Raw genomic sequence first — 20,142 nt, forward strand, 5'->3', positions numbered from 1 at the left:
CGCCTGCGCCCCTGTCTCTCCTCCTGTAGTCCTCCCCCTCCTCCTCCCCCTCTTCCTTCCCCTCCTCTGTGTTGTGTCGCAGATGAGCTCAGCCTGTTGGCTTCTGGGAAAAACACCGGGGGGACCGGCATGTCCGGTAAGTGGCTGGAGGCCTGCTGGTCTGCCTCTTGTTCGCTATCACGGGTCTGATGAGGACAGCGACCAGCAGAAATACTCCATCACTGTATCAGCTCCATGACAACTGTGTGGGCTGATCTATCAAAATAATCAGCTGCTTAATCTATTAACATGCTGATTGTCATGTTTACCATCAGGGTTGATCAATTAGCACATTACACTAAGTAGAGCTGGGGCTGATGGGGATGCCAGGAGTTAAGAAGGTATCAGAAATCACAAACACTTGGACAAACTCAGATTGTGACGATGATGATGATGCGCCAGAGGAAAAGTCAGGGGGATCATCAAAGTTGTTGCGGTTCTCCCTGAGGGGAGCATGACTGCCTGAGCCAAGTGCTCTATGGTAATCCATCCAATAGTCTTTAAGGCATTTAACTCAAAACCACATGTCAACCTCATGGTGGCGCCAGAGGACAAGCCAGTGAATCATCCAAGTCAGAAGGATTTATCCTCTGGAGACCACGAATACCTCAACAAGACTTCATGGCAGTCAATCCCATGGTTTTTGAGCGATATCAGTCTGGAGTGGCCGACAGCCATAGCGCTATATCGTCTGTATATAATAATAATATGTACAGTCAGTGAGAGCGACCACAGCTAAAAGCTGTCTATGTGTAAGCAACAATCTGCAATGACCCATTAATGTCCTGTAACAGCTATTAAAGTGAAACTATGTAGGCACACATTAGGTTTATGTTCAAGTGCTAAACTGTAGTGTAACAGATGCAAAAGTAGAGAAGATTCCTGAGGTCTGCATGGGTCAGTGATCGGTCTGTTACACAGCAACATCTGTCTAAAGTTTGCTAACATTATCCACCATTAGCTGCCAGTCACACCCGACCAAATAAGGCTGTAACCAGCAAAACCTCAGTCTGATCATCTGATTTTCAGTCGTAAGAAGCGTAAGGTGGATGTAGTCATAATTGCAGTTATATATTAGAATTAAAATGTTGTATTACACATACACCTGAATTATAAATTCAACAAAATTGAAATAACAATGTTTTAATAAAATGTCTTTATTTCTAATGATGTTTTCTACTGCAAACAGTATTACAGCATAAATATATCAATATAGCATATGATAAATAATAAATGGTCCTAGCTCACACACACACACATGTAGCCTCACATTAAATCATAAATCTCTATATGGAGTAAACTCATATATTTGGGCCACTGGACTTAAGTTGTTCATCATGCAATCATGGCTAGATTTAACCACTAGGGGGTGCCAGGACAAAAATCAGCTGTAAATTCCTATTGGGGGGGAGATTTGGTAAAATGCACTTTGTCATCAGTGGGTAAGACCAACACACTTTTTCCTGTTTGCAATTGATGACATAACAACAAACCAACAGACGGACATTCAATCTGGGGACTTTGGGGACTTTGGGGCAACAACTTTGTCTAGCTGCCGATCCACCCTTGCAAGCAAAGTCTGATAAAAAAACTTAGATCAACAATGAATCATAGGGGAGCACAGTGATGTGAAGTAGAAGTAATGCAATTCTATTAACTGAAGTCAGGAAGAAGAGATGAACCTGCTTCATTACAGGAAATGCTGAAACATAAATTGTAGCTTTAAACAAACAAAATTAAAAACCAACAAATTGATTCTTTCTTTCGATTCCAATATTGCAAATATCAAATAAATTAGCAGCAGTAAAATGTGAGGAAAGTGTGTGTTTGATTACTTTGAACGAGGTAAAAAAAAGGAGAGAAAGGAATAAAGTTTGCTCAAGTTAAATTATGAAGGCCATAATGTGCAGCCAGGCCAGGCTGTGTGGTTAACTTTGGCACTTGTTATATTCACACACAGATGGAAAATTCTCCTAATGACATTTCCTTGAATTTGCAAGGAAGTGAGCACTCCACCCTGTCTAAAATTACAAGCCAAAGTTTCGTATGTTGAGTCAGTTTTTCGGTGTCTCGTCTTTGGATTAAGGATGGCGGGACGCCTACCTATGACCTATTTGAAACTTAAAAACCGAACACTGCTGGATGTCATTTCATAGCTGGTACACATTTCATCTACAAAAAAGAGTTACTCTATGGACCTTCTGCCTTTTATCCACGCAAGGTTGGAGATTTTAGCAGCTGTAGGAACAAAAACAAACCAGTCTCCAAAACCTCAACTAGGCATTCTAAAAGCACCATTATGCATTAATAAATCACTAGAACATCCCTTTAAGAGGCAGAAAGATGAATATGAGCGACCATCCAAAAATGTTTTTACTCCTTTACTCCTAAAACTTCCAATTTTTCGGTTGATGCTGCAGCTGCTCCAGAGTTTGATTAAACTGTTCAAAATATAGATATATATAAATTAAATGTCCATTTTGGCATAAGGAAACTGGCCTTCCTATGCTGTCTGGCATGTAGTGCTACTGGTTACTCGTTACTGGAGTATCCAATCATTGACCTCCAGGAGCTCAGAAAAGTAGGGATCCCCCAGCAGTGGCAGCGATGGGGGGGGTTGAGAGAGAGGTTCATCAGAGCTGCTGGAGGTAGTCTGAGGTACATTAAGGGGACCCGGTACGGTGAGCAGGGAAAGCAGAGACATGGGACTGGGTGTAATGTGGAAACTATGGCTTGGCTTTGAGGCGAAAACAGAGGCAGGAGATGGCTCCAGGTTTGCCTGAGGGGACGCTAAGAGGGACTGAAGACCGGGACCAGGAGTTGGGGGTAAAAGGGAGTACGGCAGGCTTGAGTGAACTGGACTCACGCTGAAGTGATCTGAATGAAGCTGGGGCGCATTCATGGGACAGCCTTGCGCTGCCAGACCTGCGTTCTCTGCCACTAAGCGGGAGTAATGCGGCTCTACATCAGGTGACGCTGTTTGAAAGGAGCCTTGTTTCATTAGAGCATGTGTATGGGGTGTAGAGAGACAATCTGCTGACGCTGACGGACTTTCATGGGTGATTCCTACCCTTGACTGAGGTTGAGCAGCTGCGGTGAGGGAGCCGGAGAGGTTTGAAAAAAGGCTGGTGCAGACAGGCGGAGAGCTTGTCGGCCTTGATGTGATCAGAGAAGGAGGGTCTTTGCTAAACAATGAGTGTGAAGCCAGGACTGTGGAGAAAGAGACGGAATAAGGATCAGCTAGAGAGCTGGAGGAGGTGAGGGGTTGGGCGGACGAGCCGGCAGATGAGGCTAACGTCGTAGCAGGAGCTGAAGATGACAGATGAGTGCTGTCGACACAGTCAAGGGTTTGGAGACCCGGGCTGGAGGTTAAGGAGGTAGAGAGTGAAGGTACAGCAGCTTGAGTGGTGCTTGAGGCCTGAGGAGGGACAGCGATCTGACCGTCGGCTGAGGGGAAAACCGAGAGGCAGGTCGTTGAGCTGGACACGGGGGCTTTGAGGCGGCAGAAAGGCTTGTGACGCTCCAGAGCTGTCGTGTAGAGGTGGAGGTCTTTTTTCAACGCGGCAACCTCCTTCTGAAGGGCTGAATTCGATCGCTCCAGACTCTGGAGCTCCTGAGGAGAAGAGCGCAGAGGGCAAAAGTAAAGTAGTGCAGGGAGAGACAGAGATAAAGGGGGTAGGAAGAAGGGAGATGAACACAAGAGGAGAAAAGAGGGTCAGAAATGTTAAGTTGAGTCAGACATACCTTTAGTATCTCTAAGAGTGGCACTCATCAGCCATAAAAAGTGATTAAAGACATACATCAAACACCAGGCCTGACTTGTGCTGCAGACAAGTAACACTAATGACACCAAGGCCCTTCCTGAGTGCTGTAATAGAGAGCAACCAGCCACAGAGCGGTTGACACTTAGATAAAGTCAGAACCTCAAAGGAGAACTGAAAGATTGCTCTTAAGTGACAGTAATGCAATTTCAGCATGGAGGGAGAGGGCAGGTGGTGAGAGAGATAAAAGAAAGTGTCTCCCTGCTCCCTGATCAATGCAGAGGTTGTAAGTTTAATTTGACAGATAAATATGATAAATCTGAATTTCACGAGAAACCCTTAAAAATAAACCCATTGGTATTTAGAGTTTCTTAAAATGTTTCCTCCTGGTTGATCAGGCAACTAGACTCTGGCTTCCACAGCCTCATTAAGCATCAGCGTAGTCTGAAAACACTTTACAGTGAAGTATCTCCTCTCCACCAAACACCAGAGACTGCAAGTATGGACATGAGTAATGCCGCGGAGGAGTTGCGTTTCCACTCAGTAAGACTCACAGAGGTCACAGAGTCACAGCGGAAGGCTACGCAGCTGGACGTCACGTGCACTGACCCTTTAAACCATGAATTGCTGACCGGCCTGCTGCTTTTTTCAAAGTCAAACTCATATGTGGCAGCTGTGCTTCTTCAAACTGACATGACAGCAGAACAGAAAGAGAAGAGAGAGAGAGAGAGAGAGAGAGAGAGAGAGAGAGAGAGAGAGAGAGAGAAAGTGAAAGTGAAAGTCTGGACTCCACACCCATCCATTCACTAACAATCCACACTTCTCCAACTGGACAAAAGAGGTATGGTATGATAAGGTACAGTGATTCATGTGAAAATAAACGTCTCCTTCTGAGTGCCGCCCAGGAAGAGCAATATAACACATTTTATGGGTGTGAGTATCATAATGTTAGAATGAAAGAAAACCACGGTAAGATTGTTAACTACTGAGGAACAAATGATGTGTTTAGCTGCACAGAAACCTGCCAGAAAGGGCTTACAGCCAGGAGATGTTAGCTTAGCTTAGCATAATGACTGGAAACAAAGGGAAACAGTTAGCCAGGCTAAAAAGCTATCAGGAGCAATGACTTTAGCAACCACAATGTGTCGTTTTTACAATTTTCTGTTTGGATTAAATTTTTCGTTTAGATATAACTTGTTGAGTAGTGAGCTTTAGAGGTATTGGTGAATGTGTGTGTGTGTGTGTGTGTGTGTGTGTGTGTGTGTGTGTGTGTGTGTGTCTGGGTAAAATCCACTTTGGAATTTGCCCCCCTGGAAATTAAAAAAAAGGAAAAACAGGCGAGAGTCTGTGTGTGTGTGTGTGTGTGTGTGTGTGTGAGTGTAAGTGTGTGTGTGGTAGGGGAGGAAAGGGAGGGCCTATTGGGAGGGCAAATCAGAGGGAGCCCTTCTCCTAAGGCAGAGTATTTACAAGAAACGGCTATGAGCGTGCAGCCAGATTACACAAGACACACACCACTAGTCACACAACCTGTGTGTGTGTGTGTGTGTGTGTGTGTGTTTGAAAGAGAGACAGAAAGTGACAGAGTCTTGCAGTGATGGTGTAAAGGAGGGAGACAGAGGAGAGAAAGGCAATGAGTGAATGTTTGGAACCTCATGAAGTTCGTCTGCCCTCTCTGTTTGTTTTCTCCGGCTCTTCCTGGCAGCGTCTCGGTTCTTCTCTTGTCTTTTTGTTGCTCTGTTTTCTCCTCTCTGCTCCCCTCCTTCTCTCTCCTGTTCAGATAAAGTGCAGCAGACACACTCATACAGGGAGAACTGCAACACACCCTCGTCTATGTGTGTCTTTCAAGTGCATATCTCATTTAACATGTTTTCGTACTGCATGATGCTTTACAAGATTAAGATCATGAGACAGACTTATCACATGAACTTACATGTGTTCTCTCAATTAAAGCAGGAAGTTGTTTTGTTGTGTTTTAGCGCGTGATGATAAATTCAGCTGCTAAAGCCTCTCGGGGCAAAGTCAAAATCACAAGGTAATGAGCTGATCTGATGAGCAATAAGTGAAGCTTGGTTCCTTGAGGCTGTATCTAACAGCTTCCTCCATCACTGCGTTTGACTCTAATGGACCCAAAAGGGAACACAAAGTACTAATTATTTTGTCCATAGTAAAAGTTTATCCCAGGTCACCTGTGCTGAAAACAGGATTACATTACTTCTGGCCTAAACGACATACAGTAAATGCATTCAAATAGAGTCAGATGTCATCAAACTGGAAGGGCGTCCCTCTCGCCTAAACCACTAAAAGCCTATTCACTGGCACAGTGCAAGAGGCTTTCTTCCTTTTAATGAAAGCAGATGAAGCTAAGTGCACATACATCTGTCTGATCAGGAGTGGGAATCCAGGCTGAAGCCCAGAGACAATCATCAATATTCTACCAGCACCATCTATTATGAGGTAGAGAGGAACACTTGTGTTTGAAACTTGGAAATACGATGCACTTTTTTTGTCTTTATGGTCTTTTCAGGTAACTTAGGGGGGAGTGACTGATTCCATTTAGGAGTATATTTTCGGTTGTGTTGCCTTGTGTTAGGTATTGGACGGTTGAGAGGTTTCCAGGGGGAGGAGCGACGAGGGAAGACATCCAAAAAAATGTCCCCAGCTGGAACCGAACTGGAGACTTTGTAATGACAGCATATGGTATGTGTCACTTGGCAGATTCTTGGGAAATCCCTGTAATATTACTAAGAGAGCTCTTACAGGGGTTTAGATGCGGCCCAATCCCTTTGGTGGACTTTAGAGTGATGTGAGAACAAGTTTCCTTACATAGTGCTGTTCAAGAACAAGTAGAAACAACAAATAAATAAAAGACATGAAATGTTAGTTTAGGTGACTTTATTCCTATAACGGCCTTTTATTGTAATATATAATATAAGAACAGCTACACTATATTATAGCACACTTCTCCTGCTGCTATTACAATAGAAGAACATCAAAGGTGTTGGTGTGTGTGATCAGATGTGATTACAGAATATTTTGCTGTTATTGATTGATTGATTGATTGATTGATTGACATGGAGAAGGCGTACTTACCGATCCAGCGGTGTTGCTGCGGCTCTCCTCCGCTGACAGTGAGCAGGGGCTGCTGGACTCGAACCCGGTGTCCATTGATAACGGGGACATTTGCCACCCCTGGCAGTGGACAGACTGACTGTCTGGCAGACTGACTGACCTCCGTGCAGCCCGGATCATCCGTGCAGAGCGCTCGCAGGCGGAACCGGTGCCATTCAAAACCCTGAAGGTGGCGCACTCTCTGCAGCTGGGTGAAGTTCTGGATGACTCGGGATGGGAGGAAAAGAGCGGATGCGCTTGGTGATGCTGCTGCGGTGCCTCCGTGCTGTCACCCCGGGTGTGCAGGCTGCTTGGTGACTTCACTGTGTAAATGTCTCTCTCGGACTGAGGCGCTCAGGCGGCGTGTCTGCTGGCTTAAGAGCGGTTTGGCGTTATGATGCAACGTGATGCCGCAACTGCTTTCACTTTCTCTTTATTTTAAACGGAGCCACTGTCAGGTAACCGGAGGCTGTGCTGCCTTCACGTGTTGCAACTCTCAGCATCCAAGCCGAAGAAAAAGTGGGCTAGAAAAAGCCCGTAAAGCAAAAACGTATATAATATATACCTGGCAATAAAAGTAGCCTTTGTGCCATATAATTACACTTTTACATTGGTGTCAGACAGCAGTGATGTCTTACTGTGAATGCGTGGTCAACTACGGTAGAGATCCCAAAGTAACCTACATTTTCCGACTGCGCGCGAACGCCTCATGGTGAATGAATGGGAAAGGATGTTTCTGACAGGAACAGCCCAGGGCTCAGTGGAGTTAAGAATAAGGTCGCGATTCCAGCACGTGCGGGGGATTTCTCAAAGGCTTTTGCCAGGAAACTAGTGATGTGCCCCCATTCCGACAGGAAATGATGTTCATGTGCAGCCTTCTCTTAACCAAGTCCATCAGCCCACACTAAAAGGCTTTCCAAACATTCCTGAGCAGCATTTTCTTTACTAGGTTTGCCGATATTAATAATCAATTTAAATGAGGCTGATATGAGAAGGAATTCCTCCAACATTCATTTCATGATGCTGTCCAGTCTATAAAATGTTGGTAGTGCGGATATCAGTGCTTTTTCTAAATCTAACAGCTCAGTCAGAGATGTATTGAAATGTATTATTTCAACAATATTTTTTGTAAAATGAAATGTCAAAAGAACACCTGGTTTTTAAGGAGGCGTGCCTCAATAAACTGATTAAGGTACATTTATAGAAATAAAAATGTATTTTTCCCTATTTTCAGTTACAGTCTTAATGTTATTCTTAGATACCGAGAGTAAAAGTGAATGGAAATGTTAAGAAATTATCAATTCCTGAGAGCAAACCCAGCGAAACAAAACTTTTTAGTGTGAATGAAGAAAATTTCCAAAAACCAGCATGCTGTTGTAACAGTTTCACTGTGAAGCATGATACAGGGTTTATCTTCACTCCACAGATGAATTTACACTTACATGGGCTGAAAAAAAAAAATACTTTCCCTAATTTGATGAAATCATCCCAATAAAAAAGCACATGTTCCAAAGACAGGTGTGACTGAAAGCTATGGGAAAAAAAGCCTTGTGTTAATATTGTTTGGTCAAACTAGTATTTCCCAGATGAAAAGTGAACTTTTCATGCTCTCTTGCTTGTAGACATGTGGCATGTTTTTATGAAAATGTTATTAACTGTATTATTATACCCACATCGTTGTAATACTGAAAAATAAAACATAATTAAAGCGCTAAAGGTGGCGCTATGACTATGGTTCAAAATTGGCATGTACATGTCTTCATAGCCGGACAGTCATCAAACAGTCTAAATGTGGTGAAGACAGGTAGGACCTGGTAGGGTGGAGTTACTGCACTTTTATTACATGTAGCCTCCAATAATAGACACACGAGGGCGCTAAAGCTAGAGAGATTATGATATCGACCACACCTTTAAAATACTCACTGACCAATCAATCAGCCTCGAACCTTTTACAACAACCAATCAGCAGTCGCTCCTTTACCAAGTTGTCCAATCACTGGCTGCACGGGGCGGGATTCGCGTTACAGCCTCTTCCTGGTTCGAAATGCTCCTCATGGATGCTAAATATATTATATAAAACACTCTAAATCAGTAAAAATAGCCCGTTTCCTTTTCTGTCTTTTATTTTTTTAAACAAACTGTAGCTAAGCGGAGCGCTGTCGAGATGGGTTTACTGACGATTCTGAAGAAGATGAAGCAGAAGGAGCGGGAGATGAGGCTGCTGATGTTGTATCCTCATGTAGTTTCTTAGCATAGCTGGAACAAAGCAGCACTCGTACCAACTATGGTACATCCAAGTTACCAACATTATGACAACTAACAGTGTGTATTCGTGTATTACTAGACGCTTTAAGATAGTGACTGTGTCATTGTGAGGTTTAATTTGTGCCGTATCATGCTACCTAGCTAGCTACAAAGCGCTGCTAGCTAACCAGACAGTAAAGCTCACGTGAATTAACTCACGCAGGCAGTGTTGTAGTCAGGTGTGTTTTCTTTAACCTGGCTCATGCAGAGGTCTGGACAACGCGGGGAAGACGACCATCCTGAAGAAGTTTAATGGAGAAGACGTGAGCACCATCTCCCCGACACTGGGCTTCAACATCAAGACGCTGGAGCACAGAGGGTAAGACAGGAAAGCATGTGGCACCTACTCACTCACTACTAGCTAAATGTACTTTAAGTCTCAAAAGTACAAGTATTAATTCTGCAAAAATGGCCTCTGTCGGTGTTTTATTATTATATCTGATGTTTCAGGGTTAGTTTTACTGTTGTATCCAGGTCTGTGTTGCATTTTTACTGCTGTAGATGTTTAAGGTTGAGCTCATTTTGACTACTTTAAACAGTGTAGTTTAATCTACAGCAATGCATCTCACACTGCACGATCTTCACATGCTTGTAAGGGAGCAGAAATGAGAGAAGCTCTATGTTTTCAGCTATGTGACGATGCATTTTCCAGCTGATCCAAGAGGGTTTTAGAAGTAGGATCATTTCCTCCAGCCGTCAAGGAACACTTCACCCTTTTCTTTATTAGAGAAATCGCCCAATTTGCAGATACGTGGTTCTCAAAAGACAGAAAGGGCAGGAAAATTCTGAATTGTAATCTGAAAAGTAACTAGTAACTAAAGCTGTCGGATAAATGGAGTGGAGTATAAATTGGAATATTTGTCTCTGAGATGGAGGGGAGCTGCATAGAATGGAAACACTCAGTGCAGCACAAGTACGTTGCATGATGGTTAATAATTGAAAGCAACTGAGAAATGTTTTTTCAACTGAAGGCATTTTTTTCCTAAACCATGACTCATTATCAGGCTCCTCACATTCTCTCTCACTGTGTGGTCTGTTTTCTAGGTTTAAATTGAATATTTGGGATGTAGGGGGTCAGAAGTCACTGCGCTCCTACTGGAGGAACTACTTTGAGAGCACAGACGGGCTGGTGTGGGTGGTGGACAGCGCAGACAGACTCAGACTGGATGACTGCAGGCAGGAGCTCAGTTCACTGCTGCTGGAGGAGGTACACACACACACACACACACACACACACACACACTCACTAATGTTGGGTTTAGTGGTTAATTGCAGATATTTCATTTATCATCCTTCCCCCAGTGTGAGGGATAACAGCAAAGGAGTGTCTTCTTAAAGCTGAAATCCATAATGTGTGATTACTGCATCATCATTATATTCATCTCTGCAGCTGAGTGTGTGCTTTCCTCCATGCAGAGGTTAGCTGGTGCAACACTGCTGGTGTTTGCCAACAAACAAGATTTACCAGGAGCCCTGTCTAAAGAGGCAATACAAGAGGTGAGATTTACAGCCACAATACTGTGATATTACTCACTTCAGGAATGCGGGGGATTACAATTTTAATTTTCAGATTAGTTGAATTATCTGTAATTTGTTAATCAGTGTGTTTTCCTGCAGGCACTGAGTTTGGATGAGATCAAAAGTCATCACTGGTGCATCATCAGCTGCAGTGCAGTAACAGGAGAGAATCTGTTAGCAGGGGTGGACTGGCTATTGGACGATATTGCTGCGAGGATCTTCACCACCGACTGAGTGTGTCTGTGTGTATGCACTCGTGACTCCAGACTCGGCCTTGGACTGCAGAGATCCAAATCTGATGAAAATACAGCTCAACATTTGTCCCCTTCATTCCATCGGCTGCAGTGACATTTGGGCTGTCAGTCTCCAGTTACAGCAGTCACATGTGGCTTTTATATTTATTTAACGTTGACAGTTGATTCAGATAGACGTACAAGGTGATTTACAGTGCGAGTTTGTCAAAATGAACTCTAACGAAATTGTTTACAGTAAGTAACCTAATGGCTGACATGTAGTGGACTCTCACCTTTAGACTTTGCACTACAGATTGTCAGCTGATTTGTGCCTCACTTGGACAAATGTTTAATAAACTTTATTCTCAACTGAAGTCATTTTACTTACTGTTGAAAATACAGGTTTCTAAGTGCATCTTACATGTGTATTCAGACAGGACTTTACACTTATTCTAAATAGTGGTTTCCTCTGCATTCCACTTCTGGTTGGAAAATGTTATATTTAAGCCTTGACTGCCTGAGAGACAGCCAGCCATCATCTGTACCACTTCCCCTTTAAACAGAGGATCCCAAGTTCTGCATTCAAACCTGGAACCTTCTTGCTGTGAACCAAGAGCGCCAACCACCACGCTGCCCACCAGAGGCATTGCAAGAGAAATTCCTCATCTCACAGTAAATATGGGGGGCTCACTGTGGTGGCAGCTGTCAGGGATTATACTATTTCACAACTATCCAATTTGTTTCAGTTAATCAAGTCCTTTGTCAGGAAGTGAGAAACCCTCAAACATTATATACAGTGATAGGCCACACAAAGCAGTTTTAAGTCAGAGCTTTATTTGGAACATTGACCATTAAACCTTCCAGTTAGCTGCACACCAGAGTCCAGGAGCACAGCTTCTGTCCGTCTGAAAGGAATAAAACATCTGATTAATGGGTTGCAAAACCATAATCTCACTCACTAATCATGTAAAGTCATTTGATCAGAGGGGATACCAATCAGTCATGAATCTTCAGACTGGGGCGGTAAAAGGAACTCATCACTTCTAGTAAAGCTTTAAAAAAAAAAAAAGTTTAGAATTCTTACCATACACCCTGAGAGAGCACATCCAGATGGACTCTGAACACTACAAAAGAAAAGACACTTTAAAAATGTGCTACCAATTCAAGTCAGCATCTCAAGCTTTCAGTCTTGTAATCAGAGGGGATACCAATCAGTCATGAATTCTCAGACTGGGGCGGTAATAGGAACTCATCACTTCTACTTAAATTTAGCCATTGAACAGTCAATATCTTCCAGTCCAAACCACAAGGTTTGGAAATACTCACCAAAAAGAGCCGACTGAGCACAAGACCAGGACCACGTGACGTTTCATGCTGCCAGAAACACACAAAATTATGATTTTAATATTTTGATTGTGCCTTGATGTGCCAGTTGAATGTCCCAAGCAGTTCATGTTTTAGACAGCTCTGGGATGTAAATGAGCCATTTCCTTTTCAAGTTTGCCATCTTTTGCATGGCTGCACTAGTTTCCTGATTGAGCAGATGTCCTAGTCAGGTTTAAGTTGCTCAGATCACCTCTTACCTTTGTTTAGCGTTAGTTGTATCAAAAGGTCACCTGAAAAACTGGACTTCAAGGCTTGAAGCACTGTCTCAAAACCCTGACTGAGCACATCTAAACACAAACTGCTTAACATGCTATTGATAGTTGCCAAGCTGTAAATGCAGGACTTGACATCTGGGATGTGATCAGAGATTTTTCTCAGTCACACCCTCACAGCCAGCTCTCCCTTCTCCATCAGAACAAACCAGAAGGTCACCTTACACCTGGGAGGACAACCAGGGTTCTCAGTGCCTTACTGGAGCAACAGGAGGGGAGGCCGACTGGAGGAATAAGGGGTGATCAAAACTAAACACCCCCTGACTGTTGTGGAAGGGGCATCATTTCCACAATCCCAGAAACACCACCACACTTGTTGATTTACCTGTAGCACTCCAGTGTGTACTGTTCTTCCTGTCACAAGAGTCAGATGGCATCAGCAAACCTGCAAGTGAACAGGGTTAGTCAATCCACTTTGACTAATGTGTATGACATTTTCATTCTTGTTTGATCATTCACTAATCATGTAAAGTTATTTGATCAGAGGGGATACCAATCAGTCATGAATCTTCAGACTGGGGCGGTAATAGGAACTCATCACTTCTAGTAAAGCTTTAAAAAAAAAAAAAAAGTTTAGAATTCTTACCATACACCCCGAGACAGCACAGCCAGACACTACAAAAGAAAAGACACTTTAAAAATGTGCTACCAATTCAAGTCAGCATCTCAAGCTTTCAGTCATGTCATCAGAGGGGATACCAATCAGTCATGAATCTTCAGACTGGGGCGGTAATAGGAACTCATCACTTCTAATTGCCAGAAAGTGTAACCGCAGTGACAGATGCCCACCTCAACATGGACAAGTTCAGGCAATCCTGATGTTCATGTCCTCCCAGTTTGGCATCGATGTGAACCCCTTAGAAAAAACAAAGTTGACAGTTATACAGAATTACTTTCAGGAATATGGAAATTGGAAAGTAAATATTCAAGTCATCCTTCCACACTACTGGTTACTTTACTGTAGTGTCCAGGGTTCAGTCAACATACCTTGGGTGTGTTGCTCCACATGGATAGTTTGACAGGCAGCTCTGTCCTAGTGGGTACAGACAAGGAAGTGTTACAGCATATCACTACAGATGGTGCTTCAGTCATAGCCTCAATTTGATGTCACTGTGGCTACATGTCTGACACTACACTCAGTTTGCTCCTCGAGTCCAAGATCAAGTTTAATTAAGTAATTGTCCACATCTCACTATAGCAAGTCTGAAAACAAGCATCTTAGAATTACATGTCACATCCGTTTCAAGCTTGTTTCCATTCAGACTGTTGGTAACCCCAACGGGTCTTCCCCTTATTGCCAAGGCAACACCAGTGGGTTCACCTTTTCAGGTTCTGGCATTGACACAAGGCGTAAGACGCATGCGGGTGTCATCACGAAGGAAACTGGATGTGAACGACACAAGCCTTCATGAGTAAGAGGGCTCACTCACCTGGGCAAATATCCATATGGGAAGAGGACAGAAGCATCTCATGTGTCCAAAGCTGGGTACCTGCAGACAAGATAATCAGGTCTGAGCACAGAACGCTTCAAAGCTTCACCAGTCACTAATGACAGTCACTGACTTCAGATATTCCATTTCTCAACAGCAGTTCAGACGAACGAGATTCCAAATATATCTCATCATTTTCAGCAGGTCTGGGAATGAGGGATGTTGATGCTTTAGTGGCAGCTTACCTCCAAGAACTGAACACCTCCATCAGATGGCTGAAGCCATCAGTGCACCATCTGTTGGCAGAAGACAAAAGTTAATTTACTATGCATTCAAAAGGGAAGTCCACATCTAAACCAATACTGAAAGACAAATTAGCTACAGGTCACTGATCAAGTGCATAATGTGCAACAGCATTCAGCCAAATTTGACACAATACTGTTAGGGTCAGGTGGAATCCAAAACTTGAGTTAACTCTACATAAATGCAGTTGCTCAGATGTTCGTGTCGTTTCACATTGGTTCAAAGTGAGCTAAGTATCATCATCATCGGAACTGCATTAAGCATGTATGCACTTTATAAAAAAAGGATTAAAAATAGAAAACACTTACCATGAGAATTCAAAGGCTGCCTCAGTCTTCAACCATCCACTCCAGAAAGACTCTGCAAGAGGAACGAGCACTTAAGTGGAGCTAAACAAACAACCTTGTGACACATTAAGATCAACATGTTTGATCAGGGCTTTGGTGACAAACTGCCATGTGACATTAGTCGTCCAGGTGTTTGATGGGTGTTACCCCATTTCATCCTTTCAAACAGCCAGAAATGCCTCCCCCTTGACACTTATTTTGCCAATGCCAAAACTATCCTGACAGGAACACAAGTGCTCAGAGTTTTGTTTCCAACAGAAAACTGATTTCTGCCCACATCGACCCCATTAGCCATGTTTTAGTGACTTTAGATGGGCCAAAGGAAAGGCATTTCTGATTTTATGTCACACAAACTCTTATGAAGACTTACATGTTGAGATGTCCATGTGGCCTCCTTCAAACTTCACCAAGTTACCACCTGGTACAGAAAAAGCAGTCAGTCAACCTGCTTTGGAATTAAACCTTCTATACATTAATGCACCAGAGGGTAATCAGTTAGAAGGCTGACATCACTTGAAATCAGGCATATGCTTGTCATTAATTGTAATCATCATGTTTACACCCCACTACTGAATAACTTAAATAAATTCATCTTTTACTTACCTCTTTGCACCATCCTGCTGCTTTCAAGAGTTCAGTGAGTGAACATTGCAGGTCAACCTACAGAGATAGTGTGCGGTTAGCCATAGATGGAGCTGTAAATTAGTTTCAGGTCTCTTTAGGGCTGATCAGAATAATAATCTAGCATCACAACAATCAGGCATATGCTTGTCTATTTGTAAAATCATCAATTGTGGCCCTTGTGGAATTTCACAGATCTGTTAAAACTTTAATTTGGCTCACCTACTCAAGTCCTTCTTGCTTGATCTTCACCTTTGCTCAGCCATGCACATCTGAGGGGAAAGGAGCTTTTAGATTTACACATTTATATCCCTTGGTTGATATTGCTACAGTAAATGTGTGCCGTCATGCTCTTCAATGACCAGAGTTCTACAATTTTTGGTGCATTAGTTGGAGCCAAATGTGCTGCTCAGAATCTGGTAAAGAAGTTTCTTCAAAGGCTGATTCGGTAAGAGAGAGTTCAGACTCATCACGGCAGCACTGAGCCAATCAAAAGGCTGATCAGTGGCGCAAAACTACAGAAAAACAAGTGAAAAGAAGTTAATTACCTCATGTAGGGAGCTCAGCCACTCGCACACCTGAAACACAGAAATTATTCAGCAAGTTTTAAAAAGCAACCCCAGATAGTAGATTTAAGATAAGTGCTCCATGCTACTCAGCATTTGAGATGAAGTTTCCTCAAAAGATATTCAGTGAGAGAGTTCAATAGATACATCACTGTAGCATGAGACGCCATGTTAGGTCATGCTATCACAGTCACACCTTTACACCCCAAACTAAAGCAGACTGACAGTGCAACAAGCCACGTGGAAAAGAGAAATTACCTGTGGAGGAAGGGGTTTCTGGATCTTTCTTCTCCATCTAAAAATCAAACAGGAAATGCAGTTTTAGCTCGCTGTAGCAGGCGGGTGCTGTCCTCTGACCGGCTAACACGTGACCGCCACATGGGGCGTGCTCAGGACTGCACGAGCCCGTAAGGTTATTTTTGTAAAAAGCGTCTCACATCAGAATAATAAAGTACAATCACAGTCATTCAGTACAGGTCTGTGAAGGTATCATCATTGAGAGACACTGTTTGCAACCACAGCAATCCTGCAGCAGCCATTTACAGAAGGAACAGCATACCAGTATCAAATTAGGTTTACTAAAAAAATATTTAGTGCATCACTATGATAACATGCTGTCGTTTCTATAGAAACATGAACCGGATTAAACCAATATGTTTTAGTAACGGATGGTTCAGGATTGTAAGCAGGCGTGATCGGCGATGCACATTAGCTGCTAGCTAGAACTCCACTTTAGCTTCTAACTTCGACAGGTTGAAAATGATAAAAATTCAAATGAAGACGTATTGTAAAAGCTATATTTTCTCTGCATCACATGTTATCTACCATTACGGAAAAGCTTGCACTAGAAGAGTGCTAACAGACAATGGACAAGTTCTTACCATCTCGGGCAGAGGAGAGGAGGAAGTGGAAGAAGAAACCGGTCCGTCGGGCTTTTATCTCCCACCGGGGTTTCATCTTTAGCTCCACCCACCGGGCGATCCTTCACCAAAAAGCGACTCCAGCCCTTCCCCGTGGGACATTTAGCTTTGGTAAGGTTTAACCAGATGCGGAAAACTGTTCATATGAGCTAAACATGTTGTAGTGTGTAACTTTGACCCAACAGCTAAAGATACGTTTGAAGAAAGTGGACGGAATGTCCTTTACTACGTCATTTCCGTAAAAAGCGACATTTTTGTCATCCACAAGATGGCGGCATTGAGAAAAAAAGAAAAGAAAAGATGGCGGCATTGAAGCGAGCTCTACGTCTTTCCTGTTCTGTCCTCTCTATCCCACTTTTAAAGGTTTAAACCAGCTGTAAATGTATTGACAATTAAACTGTGAAATTATATCAAAATAAAGTGATAAGTGAAATTATATCATCACAAATATGAGTCACGTGTGTACTTTCTTTCAGTTTTACATAAGCTCCTGTTGTGCTAATGATACAACCATGTCCACATTAGCTTTTTCAAAAATAATCAATTGTCTTCCCTGTATTCTTTTAAGAAAAATACATAGAAGAATTACCATAAATACAGCTATATTTCGATAGGATGAACACAAACTGTACAGCATAAAAACAACCTCTTACTGAGCTTTACCACATATCATCCATCACTTCCAACTATTCATGTAGGCTATATGTATATATGTATACCCCTTCAATTAAAATAACACATATGTATATATTTTTCACCAACTTTTACATATATAATAGTTACATGCTTATGTTTACCTACCTTTGTTCAGTCTCTGGTTGCCCTTGTTTTAGCTGTATGTCTATTTCTATTTGAAAGGAATTGGGACCAATGAAAAAACACCTTTTATGTGTACACATACTTTGCCAATAAATCTGATTCTGACAAACATAGACTCACTTTCACCATATGCACAATATGTTAATTCAGATTCATCCATTCTTTGGTTGCAAACAACTCTGCACACACTCTCGTTGTGTTTTTATGTGTTTTATCTCGATGTTTTTATGTTATTGGTCTTCCTGTAGCTACAGTGTGGGGACTTCTGGCAACCACATGTGCATCTGGAAGGGTCAAAACTCCAACACTTGTAGTATGAAGGTCAAGTCAAAACGTGGTATAAAGTTGTTCTTTACCCTACAAGTGTATAAGCTGAAGTTTTCACCCTCCAGACCTGGCTCCATAGAAACAAAGTGTAGTGTCATAACAACAGTTGCTATGGCATTATGATGCTGTATTTTTTTTTTACATCTCATTCATTCTTATTCATCCATATATCAATGACTGTGACTTTACCTAAATAATCCAGAAAAATCTAATAATATTGTATAAATCTTGAAACTGTACTCAATATAAAAAATACAGCCAGTACAATAAATTAAGTATTTATTTAAAAAGTGGTTTTTGTTATGGTTCATGACTTCAGAGGCTTTGAATGGGATACAAAAGGATTCTTATAAAAAATTAGCAATTTTTAATACAATCATTATAAACAACCACAACAAGTTTCCCCACTTATTCAGTCTTCTCTTCAATAATTAACGTGTACTCTTGAGGTAATATAAAAATATATAGGGTGGATAACAGGAAATTACAGCAGGTCTACAGTAAACATTATGTTTTTCATTTTAGCAAAGGTGCAATGAAAATTCTGAATCACTTATATCGTGACTTTTTCTCATTGCTGACTAAAATCTGAGACAGTTGCATGTTGATACTGAAGTTATAATTAGTTCTTTAATGCTATTTTGACCTGTACAATGCCAATGACAATAACAATAGGGATGTGCAGCAGTAATGTTAACAATCAAAACCATTACTGTGTTTAGTGCCGATTCCCAACCAGGCTGCATACACTCTCTCAGGTCCTGTCCCTTCAGGTCAAATGACCTTCACCAGAACACACAGTGAGACACGGACGTTATCTCACGAGGAAGTCAAACACTGACAAGCTGTATTGTCTGTGCACACACACTCACAGAACCGTGTTTAAATAGGATACTATTGCTAAAAACTGCTACTCCACAAACATTAACACACAAATGTGTGTGTTTTAATGAGGATCATAATAGCAAGTTTGTCCTTCTCTCTCTGACAACGGCCGATTACTGATTAGCTGCCAGACAGCAATAAATGACAATGATTAACACAAAGAAATGTAATTAATCAGCTGAAAATGTCCAGTCCTTTTGGTGACACATCAACACTTTAGTGGTTTCACAGTGCTAAACCAAAGGTAGCAAAGATCATTTGTGCTCCAAGTTGTCAATAGTGGACCAGCTATGAGGAGCAAAGATGTTAAGGCGTTATTACATTGCTAAAATCTAAAATCTGAAATTGCCGACACAGTAAAAGGGAACCAGAAGCAGCTGAACTCAGTCACATAAAGGCAGGACTTTTCCATTCAAGTCATCCCCATTGACTTCAATGTAAAGCCAACAGCTTGGCTCCCCCAGCTCACAATGTACAACTCAATCCCAGCAGTCTGTGTGCAAATGATTGTGCACCATGATGTGACAAGGCAGTAAACTTTATGTTGAGTAATTAAGACTCAGTAACTAACATAAATAATCAATGTGAGGCCTTATGCATGGCACAAAGGCATCATGTGACTACAAAAGTCACCACTGATGGCACACAGGATAGACAGGATTGTTCATCACAATTCAGCATGAGAGGAAACACTGCAAAATGTGATTTAAACTAAATATTAGAAAGTGCTCGTCTCATCGTCCATGTCACTCTCCACCTCTACTTAAACTCAGCCAACACAGAGTTGTGTTGCTGTTTCTTCTTTGACTCGGGTGAAGAAGATGATGGTGAGGATGATGTCACGGGCGCCAGTGTGACGCTGTAGAGGTTGGCGATGAAGGCCTCCCAGCCGCGACGAAAGGCTCGGTCCAAGGCCTGATGGGAGCAAGAAGATAAAAGGTTAGCAATCCACACACGATCTAAAAATCCAGCAGTACGCTTGCTCTGGAAATGATCGCTACACATGAATCAGACGTAAAAGCAGATGACTCCAGATGGATTTCCTATCAAAATTAACCAAAGGAACTATTCATTCAAACTAATTTGGCATCGGAAACTTTATTCTCCATATATGTTGAAAAGTGTGTGCTTCCTCTACAAGGATTTTTGCACGTTCAGGTGACCTGCCTGACTGTCAGTTGACTGTTTCTATTATCCTGTGCGAGTGGTGCAAAATTGCACAGTTGTTCCCACAGAGAACTTCCCAGGAAATTTAATTAAAGACCTGTAGCCATTTTGTGAAAAGGCTGCTCATTTTATAATA

The 20,142-nt window shown here is 42.2% G+C and overlaps 3 protein-coding genes and 7 non-coding genes across 12 annotated transcripts in view; 1 reads left to right on the forward strand and 9 right to left on the reverse strand.

The window, feature by feature from the left end:
* LOC139222726 (DNA ligase 1) overlaps positions 1-20,142 on the reverse strand; it is a 94,002-nt gene that overhangs the window by 71,607 nt on the left and 2,253 nt on the right. The window contains exon 3 of one of the 2 annotated variants that reach the window (XR_011585938.1): positions 18,863-19,754. Coding sequence is in view for 1 of the 2 variants with exons in the window: in XM_070854569.1 (XP_070710670.1) it covers positions 19,599-19,754 (156 nt within the window). In the remaining variant the exon portion in view is untranslated. Of the gene's footprint in view, positions 1-18,236; positions 19,755-20,142 lie in introns of those variants that run through there. The other variant, XM_070854569.1, reaches the window with a different exon arrangement.
* On the reverse strand, positions 1,814-7,030 carry batf2 (basic leucine zipper ATF-like transcription factor 2). Its single transcript, XM_070854918.1, has 4 exons — positions 6,891-7,030; positions 5,450-5,569; positions 2,482-3,652; positions 1,814-2,423 (listed from the first exon to the last, which is right to left on the reverse strand). Exons 1-3 carry the CDS (start codon positions 6,978-6,980, stop codon positions 2,579-2,581), a joined length of 1,284 nt encoding a protein of 427 aa, XP_070711019.1. The 5' UTR covers positions 6,981-7,030; the 3' UTR covers positions 1,814-2,423; positions 2,482-2,578.
* Positions 8,927-11,337, forward strand: arl2 (ADP-ribosylation factor-like 2). 2 transcript variants are annotated; one of them, XM_070854920.1, is made up of 6 exons: positions 8,927-8,945; positions 9,053-9,137; positions 9,421-9,531; positions 10,257-10,419; positions 10,629-10,709; positions 10,830-11,337. In XM_070854920.1, exons 2-6 carry the CDS (start codon positions 9,073-9,075, stop codon positions 10,962-10,964), a joined length of 555 nt encoding a protein of 184 aa, XP_070711021.1. In that variant the 5' UTR covers positions 8,927-8,945; positions 9,053-9,072; the 3' UTR covers positions 10,965-11,337. The 2 variants fall into 2 exon arrangements, with proteins under 2 accessions (XP_070711021.1, XP_070711020.1); XM_070854919.1 differs by having other exon boundaries at positions 8,933-9,137.
* Positions 11,938-12,011, reverse strand: LOC139223333 (small nucleolar RNA SNORD31). Its single transcript, XR_011585973.1, has one exon. It is a non-coding gene; the product is annotated as a small nucleolar RNA SNORD31 (small nucleolar RNA).
* On the reverse strand, positions 12,154-12,226 carry LOC139223334 (small nucleolar RNA SNORD31). The gene has a single exon (XR_011585974.1). It is a non-coding gene; the product is annotated as a small nucleolar RNA SNORD31 (small nucleolar RNA).
* On the reverse strand, positions 13,096-13,169 carry LOC139223335 (small nucleolar RNA SNORD31). The gene has a single exon (XR_011585975.1). It is a non-coding gene; the product is annotated as a small nucleolar RNA SNORD31 (small nucleolar RNA).
* On the reverse strand, positions 13,304-13,375 carry LOC139223332 (small nucleolar RNA SNORD31). The gene has a single exon (XR_011585972.1). It is a non-coding gene; the product is annotated as a small nucleolar RNA SNORD31 (small nucleolar RNA).
* LOC139223336 (small nucleolar RNA SNORD22) lies at positions 13,875-14,001 on the reverse strand. The gene has a single exon (XR_011585976.1). It is a non-coding gene; the product is annotated as a small nucleolar RNA SNORD22 (small nucleolar RNA).
* On the reverse strand, positions 14,181-14,250 carry LOC139223331 (small nucleolar RNA SNORD30). The gene has a single exon (XR_011585971.1). It is a non-coding gene; the product is annotated as a small nucleolar RNA SNORD30 (small nucleolar RNA).
* LOC139223330 (small nucleolar RNA SNORD29) lies at positions 14,541-14,605 on the reverse strand. The gene has a single exon (XR_011585970.1). It is a non-coding gene; the product is annotated as a small nucleolar RNA SNORD29 (small nucleolar RNA).

This window comes from Pempheris klunzingeri, chromosome 23 (genome assembly GCF_042242105.1).
Source record: "Pempheris klunzingeri isolate RE-2024b chromosome 23, fPemKlu1.hap1, whole genome shotgun sequence".
NCBI classification, from domain to species: domain Eukaryota; kingdom Metazoa; phylum Chordata; class Actinopteri; order Acropomatiformes; family Pempheridae; genus Pempheris; species Pempheris klunzingeri.

Bases quoted from the DNA above. Each gene is read 5' to 3' on its own strand.
- batf2 (XM_070854918.1), bottom strand. From the start codon at position 6,980: ATGTCCCCGTTATCAATGGACACCGGGTTCGAGTCCAGCAGCCCCTGC. The intron at 5,570-6,890 runs GTAAGTACGCCT...TTATCTGAACAG, and splicing joins GCAGCAACACCGCTGGATCG to GAGAGAGAAGGAGGGGAGCA. The intron at 3,653-5,449 runs GTTCCAAACATT...TCTTCTCCTCAG, and splicing joins GGGCAGACGAACTTCATGAG to GAGCTCCAGAGTCTGGAGCG.
- arl2 (XM_070854920.1), top strand. From the start codon at position 9,073: ATGGGTTTACTGACGATTCTGAAGAAGATGAAGCAGAAGGAGCGGGAG. The intron at 9,138-9,420 runs GTATCCTCATGT...TGGCTCATGCAG, and splicing joins GAGATGAGGCTGCTGATGTT to AGGTCTGGACAACGCGGGGA. The intron at 10,420-10,628 runs GTACACACACAC...TCCTCCATGCAG, and splicing joins GTTCACTGCTGCTGGAGGAG to AGGTTAGCTGGTGCAACACT.